The 21,836-nt window shown below is 66.1% G+C and overlaps 5 protein-coding genes across 5 annotated transcripts; 1 reads left to right on the forward strand and 4 right to left on the reverse strand.

The window, feature by feature from the left end:
- The first annotated feature begins 770 nt into the window (after positions 1–770).
- CIMIP2A (ciliary microtubule inner protein 2A) lies at positions 771–4,371 on the forward strand. The gene is made up of 7 exons (XM_070380074.1): positions 771–826; positions 2,120–2,634; positions 2,725–2,987; positions 3,082–3,208; positions 3,403–3,497; positions 3,779–3,896; positions 4,283–4,371. Exons 1-7 carry the CDS (start codon positions 771–773, stop codon positions 4,369–4,371), a joined length of 1,263 nt encoding a protein of 420 aa, XP_070236175.1.
- Positions 4,364–6,820, reverse strand: TUBB4B (tubulin beta 4B class IVb). Its single transcript, XM_070378610.1, has 4 exons — positions 6,662–6,820; positions 6,286–6,394; positions 6,101–6,211; positions 4,364–5,570 (listed from the first exon to the last, which is right to left on the reverse strand). Exons 1-4 carry the CDS (start codon positions 6,716–6,718, stop codon positions 4,510–4,512), a joined length of 1,338 nt encoding a protein of 445 aa, XP_070234711.1. The 5' UTR covers positions 6,719–6,820; the 3' UTR covers positions 4,364–4,509.
- Positions 6,821–10,762: 3,942 nt separating this feature from the next.
- Positions 10,763–17,539, reverse strand: SLC34A3 (solute carrier family 34 member 3). Its single transcript, XM_070380075.1, has 17 exons — positions 17,418–17,539; positions 17,169–17,287; positions 17,030–17,074; positions 16,265–16,329; positions 16,082–16,178; positions 15,308–15,430; positions 14,981–15,070; positions 14,481–14,609; positions 14,257–14,400; positions 14,077–14,188; positions 13,793–13,988; positions 13,508–13,597; positions 13,325–13,412; positions 13,034–13,201; positions 12,840–12,956; positions 12,463–12,587; positions 10,763–11,345 (listed from the first exon to the last, which is right to left on the reverse strand). The coding sequence occupies exons 1-17, from the start codon at positions 17,537–17,539 to the stop codon at positions 10,881–10,883; spliced, it is 2,295 nt and encodes a 764-aa protein (XP_070236176.1). The 3' UTR covers positions 10,763–10,880.
- RNF224 (ring finger protein 224) lies at positions 15,747–18,453 on the reverse strand. Its single transcript, XM_070380091.1, has one exon. It carries the CDS (start codon positions 18,120–18,122, stop codon positions 17,652–17,654), a length of 471 nt encoding a protein of 156 aa, XP_070236192.1. The 5' UTR covers positions 18,123–18,453; the 3' UTR covers positions 15,747–17,651.
- Positions 18,454–18,669: 216 nt separating this feature from the next.
- Positions 18,670–21,821, reverse strand: CYSRT1 (cysteine rich tail 1). The gene is made up of 2 exons (XM_005908637.3): positions 21,073–21,821; positions 18,670–20,773 (listed from the first exon to the last, which is right to left on the reverse strand). Exon 2 carries the CDS (start codon positions 20,763–20,765, stop codon positions 20,367–20,369), a length of 399 nt encoding a protein of 132 aa, XP_005908699.2. The 5' UTR covers positions 20,766–20,773; positions 21,073–21,821; the 3' UTR covers positions 18,670–20,366.
- Positions 21,822–21,836: the final 15 nt, after the last annotated feature.

Here is a 21,836-nt window from a genome sequence, read left to right on the forward strand (position 1 = left end):
GATTATACTGTTTTTTGACATGTGCTTGAACCTGCTAACTGCCTCCTTTATGCCACCTTTCTTCATTGTTTGCTTAGAAAGTCCTCCCTACACCCCCGCCCCCCAAAAATCAGGATTTGTTTTAAATGGAAAATAGTGACAGATCAGGAGACGTGGGTTCGATCCCTGGGTCGGGAAGACCCCTTGGAGAAGGAAATGACAACCCTTTCCAGTCTTCTTGCCTGGGAAATCCCATGGACAGAGGAGCCTGTGGGCTACAGTTCCTGGGGTCACAAAGAACCGGACTTGACTTGGTGACTTAAACAGCAGTGCCGGCTCCAGGGCAAAGACCCCCGAGGACCGAGTCCCGGCGGCTCCCTGGCTCAGGAGGTCACTTGCTGAACCTCATGGCGGTGCCTCCAGAGTGGCCAGCGCCTCGTGTCTGAGGAGGGGGCTCAGGGTGGGGGCTCAGTTAGCCTCACCCCGAGGGGCTGCTTTTCACTGGGCCCCTGGCCTCCTGCGGGTTGTGAGCATCCTGGCCCAGGCCTGCCCCTCACTGCCCAGCGGGGCTGCCTGGGCTGCCACTGGGGCTCCTATTCTCCAAGTGCTAGGTCCCCAGTGTGACAGCCCCAGCCTGTGGCCCCACCTTGAGGGGGGAGTGCTCACCGGTGCGGGCAGGGCAGCTCAGCAGTCAGGCCTCCTCACAATGGTTGCCAGGCAACAGGGCTCCTCTCTGGATGGTGGCAGGCACAGGCGTGGGGCTGGAGGCAGCCCTGCAGAACTGAGGCGCGATGACAGCCCCTCAGAAGCACAACCTCTTCTCGCCAGAACCTCACTACATCCCTGGGTAAGCGCCACAGGCCTGGGCCGGGCCTGGGTCCCAGGGGGGTGGCGCAGCATGGCCAGGGCCCTGAGGGGATCCCAGAGCTGGGTCTCCAGGAAGCTGAGGCCGGAGCAGGGGCTCTTGGGCGGGAGCTGGGAACCGGGGTGCCCAGGGAGCGGGGTGAGGCTGCAGGCCAGTCAGGAGGGCTGGGGCAGGTTTGTGGGGGCCTGGCTGGCCCGCCCTGCGGTGCAGCCGTGCCAGGTGGGCGCACGTCTGCGGAGAGCAGAGGCTGGGGTCGGCATGACAGCTGGGGGTGCTGGCCTCTCCCTCCAGAGTGCGTCCTGCTTTAACGAAGAGCTGAGCTGGGACAGCCCTGGCGGTCTGGGGGTTAGACACTCTGCTTCCACCGCAGGGAGCAAGGATTCAATCCCTGGCCCAGAAACTAAGACCTTGCATGCCTTGTGCCCCCAAAACATGAAAAAATAAATTAAAAAAATAAAGAGGACATGAGCTCCCAGAGTGAACTGATGGGCATGGCCTTCAGGCCGCCTTGCTAGGTGTCCCCACGTCAAAAACAGAAACGGGGAGTTCTCTGGGGGTCCAGCCGTTAAGACCGAGCTTCCGCTGCAGGGGGCACAGGTTCGATCCCTGGTTGGGGAACTAGGATCCTGCCTGCCCCACAGCAAGACCAAAAACAAACAGAAATGGGCCTCCTCACTGACGCAGCGTGCACACTGACACACACTCAGACCACATGCAAAAAAAGGCCAGTGAGAACAGAACCAACTCTGGTGACACTGAAGAGGCCCTGCCCTTCAGGCTCAGCCTCGCTCAGCTCGTGGACTGACCTGTATTCACTTGAGCAGGGTCTTTTTGATAGACTTTATTTTATATATGTATGTGTTAGTATTTGTTATTTCTGGCCATGCTGGGGCTCTGTGCAGGGGCTCCCCCTGGCCGTGGCGAGCGGAGGCCCCTCTCCACGGCAGTGCCCGGCTGCTCAGCGCAGTGCTGTCTGGCGGAGCAGAGGCTCTAGGTGCACAGGCTTCAGGAGCTGCAGCGGGCAGGCTCAGTGGTTGTGGGTTGCTTCGTGGCACGTGGAATCTTCCCAGACCAGGGACTGAGCCCGTGCCCCCTGCACTGTGCCACCAGGCAAGTTTTTAAAAAGAAAACAGCGCACACCCCTTGCTGTCACACAGGCCATTCCTCAGGGCTCAGCCGTAGCACCCACGCCACTTTCCCACAGGCCTGAACCTCCCCCACCAGCAGCGTCCTCCCACACCCTCCCCGTATCCTGCCAGCTCCCCTGTGCCTCAGCCCAAGGCCCAGCCTGTCTCCTCCCTGCAATGCTCTGGGGGGCAGAGCTCCCCATTCTCTCATCTTTCCACCCCTTGCTGGAAAATGGCTGGCGGACAGCGGGGAGGACGACGCAGCTCCCTTCCCACTGGCCAGGCCTGTTCTCGGTGCTTGGCCTGAGCTGCCCACTCGAGCCCCAGGAGCCCGATGGCGGGGCTGCCGTGACCGCGCTCTGCAGGCGTGTGGAGGCTCTCGTCTGCGGCCCGCAGGCCAGGTCCACACCTGCTGGTGGGGCCCGGCCTCGCCCTCTCGCCTCTGCAGCTATGCCGGCTTCTACCCGCAGCTGCGCTACCGGGTGGGGGACACCTACGGGCGCACCACGGCGCAGCTGCTCACAGACCCCAGCGTGCAGAAGAGCCCCTGCTCCGTGCTGGCCCCCGTGGCCAAGCCCAAGTTCATCGAGGACTTCAGCAAGCCCAAGCCACCGTTTGTGCCCTGCCGTGACCTGATCGAGCCCTACATACCCCACTACACTGGTAAGCCGTCTGCACCCCTGCACCTCGGCCCTGCCACACCCCAGGATGCCCTCCTGCCTGCTGTGGCTCAAAGCTGCCCTGTCCACACAGGTCTGAAGCCCTACAAGAACTTTGAGATGCTGGGCCGGTTCCCACCCCAGGAGGCGGATGCCCAGGGGTCCCTGGGGGGTGAGAATGTATCCAGGCAAGTCCCACTGCCTGCAGGCTTCATGCCCTATCCCCCTTACGCCCCCTGCCCTCCGGGCAGGAAGGGGGACTCCAGGGACCTTGGACACCCGGGGCTGCGGCTGGCATTAGGGGAAGAGGCCTGGAAGAGCACCGCCCCTGCCTGCGAGGCTCCCGGGCAATACCAGGTAACTGAGGGACACCCCAGGAACACGGGCACCAGGCCCCACCCCAGCCAGACCTGGCAGGGGCTGGGCAGTGACCTGCGCCTCCCCATTTCAGCTGTACCACTGCAGGAGGGACGAGTCCCCACCCCTCGCCCACTGGCAGGAGACACTCGACGTGGGCAGGTTCCACAGGCTGCCGCAGCTGGGCCACCCCAAGCTGATCCAGCGCAAGGCCATCTCAGGTGCGTGCCCTCCCCACCAAGGCCCCAAGGGCCCGGGGGAGAGCAAGTGAGGAGGCTGCCCCTGGGCCCTTCCCAAGGTGGGCACTCTGAGGGCCCATTCCTCTTTAGGAAGGGCGAGGAGACTGCACAGACTGCCCTGACACCCCCAGGGCAAGTGGGGACCTGCAGGGGACACTGACCTCCTCCTTCCCCAGGTTATGCAGGCTTTGTCCCTCAGTTTGCCTGGGTGATGGGGATGAATTATCGCGATGGGGTCACACAGGCTATGGACGAGTTCGACAAGAGCCAGGTGTGTGGACACCACCCCTGGGTGAGCAAGGCTGTCTCCACCCTCTGGCTTCCCTGGGGGAAGCTCTGCCTGGCCCAGAGGCTTTCCCTTGAGCTCCCCGCTACCCCCAAGCCATGTCCTTCTGACTAGGTCTTGGCTCCCAGGTCTGGAGTGCCGTGGGGAGGACAGACACGAGCCACTCACTTCCCAAAATGCCAGCCTTACACCGCCAGGACATTCTGCTCCATGGTTTCCAGCTCGGGAGGCAGGACATGGCAGCACTGACCTGCCTGTTTTCCCAGTTTCTGCTCAGAAATCCCATCTGTGCCCTGGGTGAGAGGCTGCCCAGCACACACTGGCCCAGCAACACCATCTACAGAAGCCAGGGCCTGATACCCTTCTACATGGGCTTCATACCCTGTGAGTGCCTCTTGGAAGATGTCACGGCGACAGGCCACTGTGGGGCGGGGCCAGGGGCTGGGCCCTCTTAGCCAGGCCTAACCTCAGGCAAGGTTCCCTTGGGACAGGACGACCCCAAATGACCCAAAGTTCCCTCAGTGTCCCGGCTTCCCCCAGTGCACAAGGGGCTCACTGACAGCCCTGACTAAAAGCCAAGAGGCCAAGTGCCTCCAGACCACGCTGGCCTCCTGGGGGGTTTCCCGTGCACAGGCTGGGCCCACCTCTGGGAGGCGACCCCCGGCTCCCCAGCCTGCATGTTCACAGGCCCCTGGCCCCTGCAGCAGCCCCGCGTGTGCCCTACGCGTGCAGTGAGCCCAGGGGCTCAGCAGCAGCGTTGCCCCTCACAGCCATGCAGGACAACTACGCACTGACCTTCGGCAACAGCACCCGCAAGGCCTATCAGAAGGAACTGGAGAGGCGCAGCCGGACACTATGAAAACGCTTTAATGGTGGTGGCTGTACAGCGCGTGATGTCAAGACAGGAAAGAACACACACACAGTGAGACAGACTATCAGAGCGGGCTGTGAGTGAATAAAGAGTTCCCACGGCCTCGGCCTTCTGGCTCCGGCGGCTCTAGGCCACCTCCTCCTCCGCCTCCTCCTCGAACTCGCCCTCCTCCTCGGCCGTGGCGTCCTGGTACTGCTGGTACTCGGACACCAGGTCGTTCATGTTGCTCTCGGCCTCGGTGAACTCCATCTCGTCCATGCCCTCGCCCGTGTACCAGTGCAGGAAGGCCTTGCGCCGGAACATGGCCGTGAACTGCTCCGAGATGCGCTTGAACAGCTCCTGGATGGCCGTGCTGTTGCCGATGAAGGTGGCCGACATCTTCAGGCCGCGGGGCGGGATGTCGCACACGGCCGTCTTCACATTGTTGGGGATCCACTCCACGAAGTAGCTGCTGTTCTTGTTCTGCACGTTGAGCATCTGCTCGTCCACCTCCTTCATGGACATGCGGCCCCGGAAGACGGCGGCCACGGTCAGGTAGCGGCCGTGGCGCGGGTCGCAGGCGGCCATCATGTTCTTGGCGTCAAACATCTGCTGGGTGAGCTCGGGCACCGTCAGTGCCCGGTACTGCTGGCTGCCCCGGCTGGTTAGCGGGGCAAAGCCGGGCATGAAGAAGTGCAGGCGGGGGAAGGGGACCATGTTGACAGCCAGCTTGCGCAGGTCAGCGTTGAGCTGGCCCGGGAAGCGCAGGCAGGTGGTGACCCCGCTCATGGTGGCCGACACCAGGTGGTTCAGGTCCCCGTAGGTGGGGGTGGTCAGCTTCAGGGTGCGGAAGCAGATGTCGTACAGCGCCTCGTTGTCAATGCAGTAGGTCTCGTCTGTGTTCTCTACGAGCTGGTGGACTGAGAGGGTGGCGTTGTAGGGCTCCACGACGGTGTCTGACACTTTGGGCGAGGGCACCACGCTGAAGGTGTTCATGATCCTGTCTGGATACTCCTCCCGAATCTTGCTGATGAGGAGGGTGCCCATCCCAGACCCAGTCCCCCCACCCAAGGAGTGGGTCAGCTGGAAGCCCTGCAGGCAGTCACAGCTCTCCGCCTCCTTCCTCACGACGTCCAGCACCGAGTCGACGAGCTCTGCGCCTTCCGTGTAGTGCCCCTTGGCCCAGTTGTTCCCGGCCCCGCTCTGACCTGCAAGAGAGGGCAGCCGGTTGCTATTCAGCCAGGCGTGTGCTCACCACCGATCACTCGTGCCAAAAAGGCCAAACGACACAGCGTGAGGTAACACACAAAACCCACCCTACAGGTACAGCAGATGGGCCCCCAGACTGATAAAGTAACGACGTAGGCGATGAAACACCACGGTGTCACGCTGACATGGTTAAACAACAAACCAGCCCCTCCCATGGGCAGCCTCTGCCAACTCCCAAGAGCAGACGAGCTGCCACTGCCTCCAGCTCAGCCTTCCCGGCAGGGAGATTACATCTGCCTGCTCCTTCCCGGCAGGCAGACAGCTGGGCCTTCTCGGCAAAGCCGCTTTAGGTGAGGGGATTGAATGACTCTAGAGAGAAGGAGGGCGTCCTGGAACCCAGCTTCTACTAAGAATAAAGAGTGGATCAGAACCTCGGCTCTGCGAGTCCTGAAGATGGCGACATTGGGCACCCCCTGACCTTTGCGCCGTCCTGGCTATCAGCCACCACCCACCCCGATCCGCGGCTCACCGAAGACAAAGTTGTCCGGCCTGAAGATCTGCCCGAAAGGCCCCGAGCGCACAGAGTCCATGGTGCCCGGCTCCAGGTCCACGAGCACCGCGCGGGGCACATACTTGCCACCTGGGGGGCGGGAGGGCGTCAGCGAGGGGAAGGCCGCGGGGCGGCATGGGGTGGGAAGGGGCGCGGGGTCTCACCGGTGGCCTCGTTGTAGTACACGTTGATTCGCTCCAGCTGCAGGTCGCTATCCCCGTGGTAGGTGCCGGTAGGATCGATGCCATGCTCGTCGCTGATCACCTCCCAAAACTACGGGAGACGCGGGCGGGCCGGGCCGGGGCTGAGTCACGCCGGAGGTGCCCGGAGCCGACCCCGCCCCGGACGGCGCGGCGCGGCCCGGCCCTCCCTTCCCCCGCCGCCCCCTCAGACCCCAGCCGCTGCCCGCTGCCCTAACCCCGGTTCCGGCCCCGCGAGGGGCCGCAATGCGGGGGCGCCGCCCGCCGGATGCCGCCATCTTTCCCGCCGCCAGCCCGCCCCGCCCGGAGGACCCGCGCCGGCCCAGACGTCCCCGCTCACCTTGGCGCCGATCTGGTTGCCGCACTGGCCGGCCTGCAGGTGCACGATCTCCCTCATGGCGGCGGCGGCGGCGGCGGCTGCTGCAGCGGGGGCGGCTGCGGAGGAAAGAGCCGAGCTAAAGCCGAAATGCGGGCGCGCAGAGTGCTACAACCGACGCTGCGCCGGCGCTTATATACCCGCCGCGCCCGCCCCCGCCAGCCTCTTATTGGGCGTCCAGAGCGAGGCTGGCAGGAGGCCTCGTTTGATTGGCTGTAGCCCTGTCAATCGGGCTGCCCAGGGCCCGCCTTCCCGACGCCGCTCGCCCTTTATTGGTCCGTCGCGGCCTCTGCGCTCCCTATCCAAGTCCCCCCCCTCGCTCTGCGGTCTTCTGACCATTGGCTGTTTCAAATGATTGATTTGTGCTCCCATTGGCCGGCTCCGCAGAGCACCCCGACAGCCTGCCGCTATTGGCTGGCGGGGCCGGCGTCCTGGTAACCGCCGCAGTGCCGCGGGGACCGGCGCGGGCGGGGCGCGGGCTCGGGCGGGGCGCTGCGGGGGCCGGCCGAGCCCGGGGCAGGCGGGCGGGGCGCGCCCCGTGGCCCTCGCGTGAGCCCGGGCCTCGCTGTGCGCCTTTTAGAGGGCGGCCGGGCTCATCTTGCGGAGTCTTAGAGCGGAGGAGGGGCTCGGGGCCGTTCACACGGACGCCCTCGGGGATCGGAGGCCGAGGGGCGGCGGCGCCGGGCCCGCCCCCTGAGCTTTGGGGGCCGCCTGCCCCCTTCCTCGGTCCTCAGGCCCGCATAGGTCGTGGGCAGGTGGGCGAGCGCGTGGGGCCGCGGCGCCCGGCCGGAGAGAGGTGGGCGCGGGGCGGGCGGGGCAGGATGGGGCCCTGCTCGGCAGCGGCTTGCGGCTTGTTGTGGAGACCGCGCTGGCCTGGCGCCTGTTGCCTTGGTGCCTTGGCCCCAGGAGCGCACAGAGCTGCGTGGAGACACGAGGGCCGCGCCCAGGCCTCTGGGCAACCACACATCGGTACACCTGGCTGAACAAATGCTTGTACTTTTCCTTGAATTTTGTTTGGAGAAAAAAAACAACTTATGAGAAAAAAAAAAAAACCCCAAAACAGTTAACTTGCATGTAGTCACACTTTTAATCAATCATTTTAAAAACAGTCCCCTTGCATTATATTTTCGTAATGTCCGCCGTGGACAGTCTGTCTCGCTGTGGCCGCGGGTCCTCTCTAGATTCTGGTTTTCTCAGTGAGGTTCTTGCCCTCCTCGCTCCCCAGCCCATGGATGTTGTGGGCAATACCTGGTGATTTCTACCTAAAGAGAGTGTGCTTGCTCTTCACCGTGTACTTCAGGACACCGCCGTTTCCTGGCGTGTTGCAGCGTTAGGGCACTTCATGGTATACTTAATCTGGGGATGAAATGGTTGGGAAGTAGCACACTGGCATAGGGATGAGTCTTAACATACCCTGAGAGTGGTCTGCAGCTGCAGTCCTGAACCTGACCTGAAGTGTGAGTCAGCATGTCAAAGTAATAGTCCTCGAAGGGCCTAGGGGACCAGCCCCTTCCCCTGCACCAGTCCAGGAAGGTGGGCCCGGCTGGTGCTGGCCACAGGCAGTGGCTTGTCGGATGTGCAGGGTCCCTGCCTGGTATCTAGGGTTCTCACAGTGCACTGCGAGGTAGCTTAGCTGCCCAAGCAGGCCTGCGAGGCCCTGGCACTGCAGCAGGGAGGCTCCAGGGTCTTGTAGCACTGAGTCGTCACAAATGAGTGAGAAACGGAATAGCTCAGACTTTGCTCCAAGTGAGCCAGTGAGTCGGGGCACTTTGAAATGTTTGTCAGAGCCTTCCCTCCTCGCCACCCACCCTGGGCTGAGACCCCCACTGGCAGAAGTCTCTGCTTCCTGTGACCAGTGCGCACAGGGCCGGGAGTTCAGCGTGGCCATGGCACCCCTGCTTTCCGGGTAACAAAACAGCTGTCACCCACCCAGGTGTGAGCCCCAGGGACCCTCGCGGCACCAGGTTGCCCACCTTGTCCTTCCGAAGTGAACACTGGCGGGAACGAGGCAGCAGGCCTCTCTGTGGCCCTCGGCCAAGGACCACAGTAGGCGCCGCTGCACGGGCCGGTGGTGGGGGAGGCCCTGCAGGTCCCCAGCCTTAACCAAGGGCGTTCCTGCCGCAGGGTGGCGGTGGGCTCCTGTGAGCCACCGGGTCCAGGCTGGGGGGAGGTCCGGGCCCAGTGGGGGTCTGTGGCCCAGCGGGACGCAGGGCAGAGTGGGTGGGGGCTGTGGGAGTGCCGGACACCTGGCCCTCCCGCCCGAGCCGGCAGCTGTTGAAGGCGTCCTCAGCGACAGCTCTGTTTACCGGTGGCCATGGTCCCAGCGGGAGGCTGCATTACCGCCTGGCGGGAGCAGCAGGCAGACAGTGGTTCACGGCCTCAAAAGACCCAGCAGTCAGCCTTTGTGGGTGGCCTCACCCGCCCCCGGAAGGAGAGGTGCACGCACTGGGTACTTGCTTCCCCTCTCACTGCCTTCCCACAATGGGGAGGGGGAGCCCCCCGCCCCTGTCCCTGGGGAAACAGCCAGGACCAGCCCCTCCTCAGGGACTTCCATGGGAGTCAGGCTGATGTCAGAAGGGCAGGTGTGTCCTGAGGTCACAAAAGTGGGGGGAAGCCAAAAATAGGTACATGGACCTGCCCCAGGGGTCTTGTTCGCACGAGGCCCCTTGTGGGTCTCAGAGCAGGTGGCTAGCTCTTCCGGAGGCCAGGGTGAGCCCCAGGCTCAGGAGATCTAGAAGCTTGTTGGGAGGATAGGAGACATGGGGGCGCTGAGAGGGGCTGGGGGACACGGGAAGGGGGGTCTATGAGAACCCGGGAACGAGGGAGATGACGCCACTGTGGACAGGAATTGGTTCTGAGGTCCCCGTCTCATCTTCCTGACCACTCACACCTGTCCCCCCACCGGGTTTGGCTAGGCACACCTGGGGGGCTGGGAAGGAAGGTGGCTCCCATCTTCAGGGCAGCATCCCTGGATCAGAAGGTGGTCACTGGTCGCAGCTGCAAACCGAGAAACCAGCCAACACACACACACCCCCAGCCCTCCCCGGATCCGAGCTGCCTAGGGGTCTGCACATGGGCACCCCAAAGTGCCCGAGTTCTGGGGGAGAGACTGGATCCGCCAACCCTCTCCTCTCAGGGCTGTGGCGGCACAGGGTCCGGCTGGTGTCGGGTTACCAGCGCCCGGCTCCGGACAAAAGCCTTGCTATGTGGAAACCCGCGGCGCGGGCACGGGGAGGGGGAGGGGAGCCAGTCCCGGGTGGGCACCTGGCCCAGAGATGTTTTACCTAGGTGCGGCCTCCAGGGGCGAGCTGCGCCGGGCGTGGCGGGCAGGATCCACTCCCTGGGGTGGGGGCACTGAGCACCTGCTCTGCCCAGGACGGCGGGGTGGCGCCCCTGGCCGCCCCGGTGCAGGCCGGCGGACATGGGTAACCGCGCCCCCGACCCGCCGCCCCCGCAGCCCCCGCAGCCCCGTGCCCCGCAGCGGCGGGCGCCGCGCCGCGGGAGGAGAGCGGGGACGCGGGGGAGCGGGGCGCCTCGGGGCCACCCGGTCCTCACCCGTGCCCTCCCCACTCCGCGACGCACCTGCGGAATTCGGGGCCCCGCAGCGACCACGTGACTCCCTCCAGGCCGACCGCCGACAGGGGCTGCAGGGCGCCGGAGCTGCCCGCGCGTCCGCCCTCCCTCCCTGCACCACAGGGAAGGCCCCGGCCGCGTCCAGCCTCCCTGGACCCCGAGCTTCTTGCTGCGGGGTCTCCACGCTCCGGATCCGCGGCACTCAGGGCCTTCTGCCGCCAGCGGCCGCGGAGAGAGAGTCACAGCTCGGGCTTCGGCTGTTTGGCCGCACCTCCAGGGACTTCCAGCTCCTACTCGGGCTCGGCGCTGGCCCCCGAGTGTCCGCTGGAGGGCGGCAAAGGCACTGCCCCACCCCCAGCTCCCTACCGGGCTGGGTGGGGTGTAGGGTGGGGAAAGTTTGGGGTCGAAGCGGGGGTAGGGGGAAGTTGGGGGTCGAGGGTGCCCCTCCCCATGCAGCCCCGGATTGGAGAGAGAAGACCACCCACACCTGGGTACAGACTTTTTTTATTTGCAAAGAAGGCGACTCAGGTGACTCAGAAGTCCGCAGCTACTGGGATCCCCCAGGGCCGCCAGAGGTCAATGGGGCGAGGGGGTGAGGCACGTCCACCCTTCACAACTGCTGGGAGGCCAGAACCTGGGGGTTCTCGTAGCAGTGGGCCTCCTTGGCCACAGCCTGAGGGGGGCTGCAGGCCTTGCAGGGGCAGCAGCGTCTCACCAGGAGGTCCCAGGGCTCCAGAGAGCGGAGCCAGAGGGGCAGCCAGACCCAGGAGCGCAGGCGGCGGGGCAGCCAGGCGGGCCGGTGCCGCTGCAGGACAGTGACCAGGGCGACGAGGAGCACCAGCACTACCAAGGGTGCCCCGACTGCAGCCAGCACTGCGCCCCCCGCCAGGGAGAGCCCGAAGGCGGCCAGTGGCAGCACCAGGAAGCAGAGCAGCAGGTAGGCGACAGCCACCCAGCGGTAGCTGGCGGTCAGGTTCCCAAAGTACTTGGCCAGCGGGACAGGCAGCCGGAGGATGGGCACCACATACCACAGCAGGATACCCGCCAGGTTGAAGAAGAAGTGGATGAGAGCGACCTGGAGGGAGGGAGGGAGGGCCTCAGGAGCCTGGGCTCCCTGGGAGGCATGCCCCTCCCTGATGGTCACTGTGGTGGGCACGCTCTTCCCACACCCCACAGTGCCCTGAGGCTCAGGAGCCTAGTACGGCATCGCCATGTGGTAACTATGTCTCTGATGGCCCTGTGGATTCCACCTTCCCCTGAGCTGGCTTCACTCGCCTATGCTTCATCCACAGCGACCCTACTCATGCTCATCCCTCAGTGGGCTTAGCCACCCAGCCCCAGGTTCTGGCCTGGCTCCTGTGAGGAGTTGCAGGGCTACACGTGGAGGGAACACAACTCTCTCCAGGGGTTGCTGGAGAAGTCGAGGAGTCGCTGTGGTGGGTGCATTCTGGAGGGCTTCCTGGAGGAGGGGATCAGGGCTCTGCACTGGGAGGTTCTAAATGGACAGAGACAGAACCGAGGCGAGAGAGCAGGTGGGAGTGGGGGAGCGCTGGGGTTTATCTCTTCTTGTGGGCAGCAGCCCAGTGAGATCCAGGCCTTCGAGAGCTGCACCTATTAGGGCGCTGGGATGGAGGCAGTGGGGCCCAAGGGCCAATCTGGAGAGAATCAGAGGGACTGAATGGGACTGGGCGTGGGGCTCAGAGCTGGGGGGCTGGCGGGAGGCGTCCTGGAGGCAGAATTGGGACTGGGTAGGGGAGAACGGAGGGAGCTGGGGAGTCGTCCAAGTGGGGACCTGTGCCATTTAGGCCGCTGGGGGTGGAGGGCATCCCAAGGCGGTGAGATGGAGGGGCTTGAGGCCACAGCGGTCCCTCAGGAGAGCCGCCAGCTGGAACCGGGAAGAAGACCTGGGGCTACAGGGTCCTGGAAATGACGAGGTTGCAGGGGAAGAGGGGAAGGCCTGGGACCCGGACAAGTCCCACAGGGTCCTTGGGGTCCCAGGAGGCGAGGCTGTGGGCTTGAGTGGGCAGCCAGAGGTGGAGTCCTGGAGAGCCAGGGCCTGAGGCCCCAGGACACACATCCCACCACCAGCCTACAGGACCGGACAGGAGGGGGACTGACCCAGAGCGGAAGTCCCAGGCCCGTGTTGGGAATGGAGGGGCCTGCAGGCCGGGGAGGGTGCGGGAGGGCGGTACCTGGACGGCGCTGAGCAGCATGTCCGAGGGGCTGGCCAGAGCTGCCAGCAGGGCCGTGGTGGTGGTGCCAGTGTTGGAGCCCAGGAAGAGAGGATATGCTCGCTCCAGGCTGATCACCCCGACCCCTGGGGGAGCCAGGGGTCATCACCGGCCCTGAGCCCACCCACTCCCCACCAAGGAAGAGAGGGTACGCTGGCTCCAGGCTGATCACCCCGACCCCTGGGGGAGCCAGGGGTCATCACGGGCCCTGAGTCCACCCACTCCCCACCAAGGAAGAGAGGGTACGCTGGCTCCAGGCTGATCACCCCGACCCCTGGGGGAGCCGGGGGTCACCACGGGCCCTGAGCCCACCCCCAGGCGCTGCGGGCTCTGCTCACCGATGAGCGGCACTGTGGCCGCGGTGAAGACGCTGCTGCTTTGGAGCGCGAAGGTCAGGCCGGCGCCCACGAGCATGGCCAGGTAGCCGCTGAGCCAGCCAAACGGGCGGGGGAAGTCTGCGGAGCGAGGGCCGGTGACCCCGAGTCCCGCTTCCCCGCCCCCACCCCCGCGGCGGCCCCGCTTCCCGCCGCACCGGCGTTGATGACTGTCCTCACGGCCTGGGCGACGCGGCCCCGCAGAGTGGAGTTGAGCAGCTTGACAATGAGGACGAGGCAGGAGCAGAGCACGAGCAGGGAGGCGGCCAGCAGGATGAGGCCCACGGCCAGGTCCGCGAGCGCCGTGCCCGCAAACAGGTGGCGGCCTGGGGCAGGGCGGGGGCAGGTGAGCCGCGAGCTGCACGGGGCGGCGGGGGCGCGCGGGGCGGCGGGGGCTGGCGGGGGCGCGCGGGGCGGCGCGCGGGGCGGCGCGCGGGGCCGGGCCTCACAGGGCAAGGGCTCCTCAGACGCAGAGCCGTTCTTCCCAGGGCAGGGGCCCCCCGCCGCCGCTCCGCAGTAGCTGCTGTTTCCCGCGGTCTGGGAAGGCAAGGCGGTGAGGCTCAGGACGGGCTCAGAGTAGGCGGGGCCGGGTAATTCGGCGGGTCTGGGGTCAGGGATTAGCGGCGCCTCACCGTCTGCTCCCTGGTGCCGCACCATCGCTTAATAAGGCTCCGGTTGGTGGTGTTGCCCGTGGCACTGCCCATAAGGACATCAGCGTCCAGCTGGGGACAGAGGATCCGGGTCTAGCGTCGGTTCTTCAGGGCTGGCCTGGGGCTTGGAGGACTGCAGCCAGGGCCACCGCGCTGGATCCCTCTCTTGCCCCGCCCGACCCCGGGCCCAGACCGGTCTCCCCAGCAAAGCCCTTCCAGCCAGGCCCTGGCCTGTGCGGCCTGCCGGAAAGGAGCCAGCCGCCTCACCTGCACGATGAGGTGTGTGAGCGGCCGGGTCAGCACCTTGAGGATGTCGGGCGCGTGCCCCCCGGGCTGCAGGCTGGCGGTGCCCAGGATCAGCGCACTGAGCCTCTCCAGGGGGGCCGCGGCACTCTCCAGCGGCAGCAGGACCAGCGCCGTGAGCCAGTTGAAGATGCCGTGCACAGCCGAGCCGCCGAAGGCTCTGGAGTCACACAGAGGCAGCTGGGTGCCGGTCTTGGCCACCATCCGGATCGCCGCCCCGGCCCCTGCCTGCCCCTTACCCCGCTCACCTCCGAAACTCGTCCCGGTCCCCTGACTGTGCCATCGAGACCAGGGTGCTGGTGATGGATGTGCCCACGTTGACACCCATGATGATGGGCACAGAGGCCCGGACGGTCAGCACTGTGGGGGCGCTGCGTCAGCCAGCCACTCCCACCCCCCCACCATCCCCGGAGGGGAGGGGCACTCACGCTTGGAGGCCACCATGCTGACCACGATGGAGGAGGACGTGCTGGAGCTCTGCACCAGGACTGTGACCAGCACGCCAATGACCAGTCCAGCCACAGGGTTGGACAGCACCACGTTATCCTTGAAGATGTCTCCGGTTACTTTGCCTGCATCCGGGAGACAGGTGTCCTGAGGCTGGGGAGGCCAGGCTGGCCACCAGCCCACAGCCACCTGGTGGGTCACTCACTGCCTAGCAGCTGGAAGGCGGAGCTGAGGATGTCCAGGGAGCAGATGAAGAGGTAGAGGCCGCCCAGCAGCCCACAGGCCTTGAGGAAGCCAGTGAGCACCCGCAGCGCCCTGCCGGCCGCACTGAGCTCTGAAGACACATTCCAGGGAGGTCCTTGGCGGGGCCTCCCGTGCACCCTTTTCCCAGGCCCCTTCTTTTTCTCCCCTTTCCCAGGGCAGGGCCTCAACCCCCCTTCTCTGTCCCTTGGCAGAATGCTGAGGCCGACAGCCCTCTGGGGTCTCCTGGGAGCCTGACTGCCCACAGGACAGAGGAGGAGGGCCAGCGCGGCCTGTAGCAGTCCCAGTGAAGGACCGGGTGCCCTGGTTGGGGTCTGTGGAGCGTTTCCATGTGGCCTGTTGGAGCAGAGCTCATCCTCGCTCTCTCCCCGAGAACCCTCTCCAGACTCACACCCAGCAAGGTGCAGCCATGCCGGGCCAGCCACCCGCTGCCTCCAGACCTACCTCTCCAGGCCTGTCCGGTGTCCTTCAGCTGAGGGAGGGCCCAGGGGTCCATGTCTCTGTCTTCCAGGAGGGAGGCAGAACCAGAGATCCCTGCAGGGGTTGGGGTCAGCTAGGGCCAGGGACCTAGCTGTTTCCTGGACACCTTCAGGTGGGGCCCACAACACAGGGGCTTGGGGTGAGGGACAGGAGCGGGAAGGAGGGGTCTGGCTCGTGGGCTCTCCTGGGGACCGGCTAGTACCCCTCGCCCAGCTTCCCCAGCGCGATGAGTCAGGGGCCAGGTGGGTGGGCAGGGATGCGGTGGAGGTTGGGCCCCTGGGTCTCTGGTACCTGCGTCTCCCAGCCTCTGGTCCAGCAGGCCAAGTGTGTCCAGAGGGGCGGGAGGGGCCGGGCCCCCGGTGAGGGGATGCGGCATGATTTCAGGCAGGAACGGACCCAGGCCCAGACCCAGACCTGCTGGCGAGAAGGGCAGTTCAACGCTGCCCCCTGCCCGCCAGCTCTCGGGGTGTCCTGGCCCGAGACCTTCCCACTGTCCCCCCTTCCCACCTGCTGTTGGCCTCAGTGGTCTCCCCCTTCCTCCGTCTGCAGGGGGATGGCTATAGTGACCCCAGGTGGCTGTCAGGCAAATTCAGTCTGGTTTGGGGGGACAGAGTGGAGGGATCCCTGGCTCGCTGCTGGTTCTGGCTGGAGGAAGGGCTAGTGGGTGACCCAGGGTACTAGGGTGTAGCCAGAAGTGGTCGGGACTCCGGGGCGTCTCCTATTGGGTGTCACAGAGACCATTGCAGACAGTCACAGCTTAGACTTTGGCATTTGGTACCAAACAGCAATGTCTCCACTTGATAAGGGTCCACTCCCAGTGGTGGGGAGCAGGACAAGGGGCTTGACGCCCTCCCACCTCAAGGCTCCTTCCTCAGCCTGCTGGGCCTGGACCCCCAGGGTCTAGGTCCTGGGGAGCCTGCGGTAACCCCTCGCTCTGGCTGCCCCCAAGCTGGTCGCTCAACCTCAGCTGCTGGAGAGTGAGGTGGGCGCTAAGCCCTGGGCCTGGAGGTCACCCAGCCCTGACCCCAGTGTCCTGGGCCCCCGCCTGGTTCTAGAAGCTCCTACCTGTGTGGGCAGTGAGGGGCACCTTCGGGGAGGAGACACGGGCCGAGAGCAGCTGCAGGTCAAAGATCCGCTGGGCGCACACATGACCTGCCGTGTACTGAGCCCATTAATGTTTACCAAGGAGCCAAGGGCCCCCCAGGGGTACCATCGCAGCCCTGGGTGCCGGCCTCTTCCAGGCCCCACCGTCACCCAGGGGTGAGCAGGGCTGGGCTGCTGGCCCCCAGAGCTGGGCTCTCGCACGTGGACGTCTGAGGGACATGACAGGATGCTGCGTGCTGGCCACCTGCGGCAGGCGGGATGCTGGCACTCTGGCCGGCCATCCTGGGGACCCCTCGGGAAGTCCGCCCTCGTCTCTGCAGGCCTTCTCGTGCCTGTCCTGCCGCTGTCACATGGCCAGAAGGAAGCTCTTTGCACCAGGTGGGCAGGGAGGGCAGCAACCCCCGAGGTCATCCAGTTCAGGGCTGGGCCTAGCAGAGCTCCCAAGCGGCGCAGCCCCAGAGGTGGCCAGCAACGGTCACAGTCACAGGTGTCACTGACTTCTCCTGCAAGTGGGAGGAGGGCCCACCCCAGGCCACACTGCTCTTCAGCCCGGCACCCGAGCCCACCTGTTTCTCTCCCCAGCTGAGTCCGGCCCCCTTGTTCACAGGTGCCTGTTTCTGGAGTCGGGCCCCTTCCCGCTCCGGAGATGCGGGGAGGGTGAGTGGCCCCGCGGGGGCCAGCCCCGCCCCAGCTGGCTGCTGTCTCGAGCCCCTGCCTGCTGTCCACCAACCGTCGGTGCTGGGGGACTTTGTCCTCGGGAAGGAGGAACTTTCTGACTGTCCTCTCAGCACATTCTTTGGCCCGTCCCTCCCATCCTGCCCCCCACGGCTGGGGCGGGCCCCTCGGCCCTTCCAGGGATCCTGAGCAGCAGCCCCTTCCCGAGCGGGGGTGGGCGTGTGGCAGTCTGACCTGTGGGGTCTGTCTCTGGTCCCTCTGAGGTCTGTGTGGCCGCCCCTGGAAGGCAGAGGACGCCACAGGCCCGGGGAGGGGCGGCTGTCGTGAGCGCCCGTCGGCAGCGCCCCCGGCTTGGAGCTCCCTGCACACCTACAGCAGCAGCCATCGTGCTTGTCCTCCCCAACAGCACCCGTCACGGCGGGAGCCGGGGGCACTGAGCAGGCGGGCTTCACAGGGGGTGAAGGCAGAGACCCTCCCGCTGGGCTCAGGGCTCTGTAAGGAGGGGGCCTCCTCGATCAGGCCAGGAGCGGCCTCTGCTGGGCCTGCCCCCCCAGCCTGCAGCCAAGGCCCGGACACCGGCCCCCAGACCCTTTCAGGAGCCGCCGCTGAGCCGCGTCCAGACCTGGGCTGGGCTCGCAGGCGACTCTGACAGCAGCGCCCCTGCAGTGCACGCAGACCACCGTGGGGCCTGGGGGTCCTGGCCCGGATTCCAGCTCCCGCAGGGGCGCACAGCGCTGTGGGCATAGCTCACGACCTTAGGTGGCGGCCCCGGGGCGAACACCAGAGCTGTTTCGGGAAGGCGGTGCCTCGTGCTGCAGGCCGAGGCTCCCTTCCGAGGGGCAGCGCTGAGCAGCGCTCAGAGCTGGGGGCTGCCTGAGGGATCCCAGCAGAGGCTGCGGCAGCCCGGGCAGCAGCCTCCGGGCTGGAGGAAGCGGGGCGGGGGGCCCGACGCGGGGAGGAGCCTGGCCGGCTGCTGAGTGACAGTGGGGCTGCCCTTGCAGGGCCCGGGGGGCTGTGGCTCCAGGCGAGACGGCCCCCGTCCGGCCCTGATGGCCAGGAAGGCGGCCAGGTCGAGGTCCAGCATGGCCACCCCTCCACGGGGCATGGGCGTGCTCTGGCGGCACTGCGGGCAGGGGACCCAGCGCTGCGCAGGGGCCGGCGTGGCCAGCCGCCGCACGCACGCCTGGCAGACAGTGTGGCCGCAGTAGAGGCGGCGGGGCAGGTGCCCGGCGAGGTCATAGGCCGAGTAGCAGACGATGCAGTCACCGCACTGGGGCCCAGCGGCTGCGGCCTCTTCAGAGGCTGAGTGCCCCTCCGGCAGCAGCATCCTGGGGAGGGATATGGAGGGGGCAAGGTATAGCCTCTGCAAGCATCCCCCGGGCTTGGGCTCCGCACGGGAAGTGCTCCCCCCGCCCCAGAGGACAGGAATCCAGGCCTCTGCAGACGTGGGAGGTGGGCAGTGGCCAGTGGGGCTGCCCGACACCGGGGCCTGGGCACAGCCTCAGTCCTCGTGACTGCCAGTGAGGCAGCACCCTGGCCTGCGGTCCTGTCTCGGTGGCCCTCGGGCACCCTCCCAGGCTCATACCCACCCCCCAGCCGCCTGCTCGAGCCCCAGGTCTGTCTTACCTGCGTCTGCTCTGCCAGGCGGCTGTGTCCAGATCGAGGGTGGCCGGGGGCGGGCTGGGGGGACCTGGGGCGCCTGGGGCTCCCTCCCTGGGGCTCACGTTACTGGCTGAACGTGGACCAGTCAGCGGGGAGGCAGGTGGTGGCTGCGGGCTGCGTGGGCTCCCCTTTCAGCCACAAAGCGCTTGCAACTGGATCCACCAACACTGCCAACTGGGCTGGAGACGCCCCTGCTCTGCCTGCCCCGCCCCCACCCACCCACGCTGCGCAGCGCTGCCCAGCTTCCTGCCTTGTGACCCGGATCTGCGCCCACTCATACTCGACCACCACTCACAACAGGAAAGCTTTCTGGCTTCCACCTGGGTGCTGCCTGCTCTTCAGCACTCGGTTCAGACGTCACCTCCTCCAGGAAACCTGCCAGGACCCCCACAAGCTCAGCGCCCTGAGGGGCCCCGCCACCCTGTGGCTCAGTCACTGTGTGCGTGTCCGTGCTGAACTGTCGCGGTGCCTTTCCATCCCCTCGGTGTTCCCATCACAAGCTAGCCCCACGAGGAGGCCCGTGAGCACAGGAGTGGAGAGACCACCCAGAAACTCCCAGCACAGGGCGCTATGGAAAGCCCCAGGCACCCCTTCAGAGGTCACCTCCCCCTGGCATACACCTGGCCGAGGCCCCAGGCCCAGCCCGGTGGCATAGCAGGATGGGGTGTGTCGGGGAGGGCTGGGAAGGAGTCAGACCCCAGAACCTCCCCCGCTGGAGGAGGCCAAGGGCCAGAGGGCCCCTCCTCACTCCCACCACTCTGGCAGTCCTCGGCCTCCTGGGCTGGTTGGACGGGTTTCTGTGGCTGCCCCGGGTGGGGTCATCTTCCTGTGGGGGCCAGCCAGGGGCCAGGGGCCGGGAACCTGGCATGCCTGAGTCCCCATGTAGTCAGGCCAATGACATGTCTGCCCACACCCAGAGACTGGTCCTGCCACGCGGCCAGTCACCAGGGGTCAGGGGAGGGCTGTCACCGGGACCCGTCTGTCCTGCGAGGCCAGCTCGCCTCCTCCAGCTGTCTGCCCCATCCCGGAAACATCAAGGCACCTGGTGCTGGCCTGGATGCTCCCCCTGCACATGCGCTTCCCTGCCTCACCCCAGGCCCGAGTGGCTCAGCGCCCCCGGCCTCCCACGCAGGCATGCCGTGCTGCCCAGACAGCTGGGAGACGGGTCTGGCCCAGCACTGTGTTCCCACCTCCACAGAGCCCGGGCCCCAGAGGCAGGGCAGTGGGGAACAGCACACGGCAGACATCGGGACCGGGGTGTTCTGTGGGAAACCAGGAAGACGCACTGGCCGAGGCAGGGCGGTGACTCACGGGTGGGCCGGGCCGGGTGCTGGGCCCTGGGCTCCCACCCCTGGAAACCTGCCCGCGCTGGCTCCACCCACCACGGTGCTGCCAACCGGGCCCTCCTCTGGGAGCTTGTCTCAGGCTTGGCACCCGGTTCCACGCACAGCATCTTCCTGCTGTCTAACCTGCCCCCAACTGGCCTTCTTGTCCAGCCCATGGGCCAACCTGAGGCCGCAGGTCAGGTTGTCCTGAAGCTGCCCCCACCGTGACTGTCCCACAGAGGCTGGCGGTCTCTGGTGGCGTTTAGCCTGGGACCCTCCCAAAGGGGACAGTGGCAAGGAAGAAGTGTCCAGAATGGAGCTCGCACAGCTTTATTGCTTGAGCCTGGGCCTCGAAGAGGTGGTCAAGGGAGTCCCCAGCACAGGCAGTGCCCAGGGCTCCGTTCCAGGGCCCTGGGCTGGCCTGTCAGCCTTCCCGGTGGGTTGGCTGCAGCTGTCCAGGGAGGGGAGTGGCCAGTGCCCGTGACAACGCCACAGTGGCAGTCCCAACCATCCAGGCCCTTGCCGTGGCCGCCTGAGCAGAGGCCGGCTGGCAGCGCCGGGCCTCGGGGCCAGTGGGGGCCGGGCTAGGAGACGACGCAGCAGCAGCTGTGGCAGCGGCAGAAGCGGGGGCAGTGGCAGCAGGAGCAGCAGGGGCAGCACCAGCAGTGATGGGCAATGTCGTCGCCGCGCTGGGCGGGCAGCGGGCCGGCGTAGGCCAGTCCTGCCGGGCGCTGCCCGCTGCCACAGGGCTTACAGGGCTGCTGACAGGCTGGCCGGCCCTGGATGGAGGCAGCCCCCTTGGTGCCCTTGGGTCCCGGGGCCTCCTCCAGAGGCTCCAGGGTGCAGGACCTCACGGGCAGAGGCTGCGACTCTGCAGAGGATGGGCCCGCCTTCCGCTGCTGCCCCAGCTCAGGCCGCAGGTGAGCCCTCGGAATGCTTATGTGGGCATATGGGTTCTTGACGAGCGTCTCATGGGGGTCCATGGCCCTGCCTGGCAAAGGTGAGCAAAGGAGACAAAGTCAGCTCCATGGAGGGCAACAGCTGCATCCCAAGGTAAGCCAGGTCGTGAAAGCGCCTGAGTGTGCAAGGCCTGTGTGTGTGTGTGTGCAAGATGGCAGAGTGCAGGGACCGTGAGGGACAGCATCTCTCAGCTGTCCCCAGGTGTCCTCCACCCTCCTTGAGTGGCAGGGCCTTGTGATGGAGCTGGAAGCGGGGTGGGGGTGGGGGGCTGGGAGACACAGCTAAGCTGGTCCTACCGCGGATGGGGAAGTCCCTCAGCCCAGGACCCACCTGGAGCGGTGGTGGCGGCGCGCTGTCCTCTTGCCCAGGTCCCCGCGCCTGTGAGCTGAGCCTCCGGTAGCTGCCTTTTCCCTCCTGGGGAGGGGTGGGGCCTTGGGCGGGGCTCAAAGACGGGGTTCCCAAGATGCCAGGAGGCCCCAGCTCCTCCAGCACAGTGGCCACCCACCCTTCCTTTCCTGGATGGGCGGTGGCCAGGCCTGGGCTCCCGGGGACCCTGCCAGCCTGGCTGATTCAGCCTTGACCCATCTGGGGCATGTCCTGGCCCTCAGGGAGCTGGCAGGTCACCGGAATGCAGGACAGGAGCCTGGGTCAGGCCCGCAGATGGTCTGGGGCCTGGCTGTCACCCACAGTCTCAAAGCCACCGCTTTGAAGTGGAGGGAGAGGCCTGCACGGTGACCTCAGCCTCTTCCCCGCAGGCAGAAACCAGGGCATTAGTGAGCACGCTGCTCTGCTCGGAGGCTTACGGTATTTCTAACTGATAAAAAATGTTTGGTTTGCATACCTTTGCCGATAAAACTTACTTATCTCTCTATTGGCAACATGAGTTTCATACACAAGTGGCGTTTCCTGCTCATTTCTGAAACTACAGTTTTGCTCTGGTCGGGGGTCCTGTGGACAGGCCCTCCGTCTCTCAGGGCCCCCATGCTTGGCCCTCCCACCTCCCCCAGCTTCAAGTCCTAGGTGGCGCTTGGCGCCTGCCATGCCCTGGGGTCGCTATGTGCGGGGTCACAGTGGACGTGCGCTCTCGGCGCAGG

This window comes from Bos mutus, chromosome 11 (genome assembly GCF_027580195.1).
Source record: "Bos mutus isolate GX-2022 chromosome 11, NWIPB_WYAK_1.1, whole genome shotgun sequence".
In the NCBI taxonomy this organism is placed as follows: domain Eukaryota; kingdom Metazoa; phylum Chordata; class Mammalia; order Artiodactyla; family Bovidae; genus Bos; species Bos mutus.

Excerpts from the sequence above, each read along its gene's own strand:
- CIMIP2A (XM_070380074.1), top strand. The coding sequence starts at position 771 with ATGACAGCCCCTCAGAAGCACAACCTCTTCTCGCCAGAACCTCACTAC. Across the intron at positions 2,635-2,724 it reads CTACATACCCCACTACACTG|GTCTGAAGCCCTACAAGAAC; the intron begins GTAAGCCGTCTG and ends CTGTCCACACAG. Across the intron at positions 3,498-3,778 it reads ACGAGTTCGACAAGAGCCAG|TTTCTGCTCAGAAATCCCAT; the intron begins GTGTGTGGACAC and ends CTGTTTTCCCAG.
- TUBB4B (XM_070378610.1), bottom strand. The coding sequence starts at position 6,718 with ATGAGGGAGATCGTGCACCTGCAGGCCGGCCAGTGCGGCAACCAGATC. Across the intron at positions 6,395-6,661 it reads GCAACCAGATCGGCGCCAAG|TTTTGGGAGGTGATCAGCGA; the intron begins GTGAGCGGGGAC and ends CGTCTCCCGTAG. Across the intron at positions 6,212-6,285 it reads GTACTACAACGAGGCCACCG|GTGGCAAGTATGTGCCCCGC; the intron begins GTGAGACCCCGC and ends CCCGCCCCCCAG.
- SLC34A3 (XM_070380075.1), bottom strand. The coding sequence starts at position 17,539 with ATGCCCACAGCGCTGTGCGCCCCTGCGGGAGCTGGAATCCGGGCCAGG. Across the intron at positions 12,588-12,839 it reads GGCCACAGTGCCGCTCATCG|GGGTCGGGGTGATCAGCCTG; the intron begins GTGAGCAGAGCC and ends TGGCTCCCCCAG. Across the intron at positions 11,346-12,462 it reads TGCTGCTCAGCGCCGTCCAG|GTCGCTCTCATCCACTTCTT; the intron begins GTACCGCCCTCC and ends CCCTCCCTCCAG.
- RNF224 (XM_070380091.1), bottom strand. The coding sequence starts at position 18,122 with ATGCTGCTGCCGGAGGGGCACTCAGCCTCTGAAGAGGCCGCAGCCGCT.
- CYSRT1 (XM_005908637.3), bottom strand. The coding sequence starts at position 20,765 with ATGGACCCCCATGAGACGCTCGTCAAGAACCCATATGCCCACATAAGC.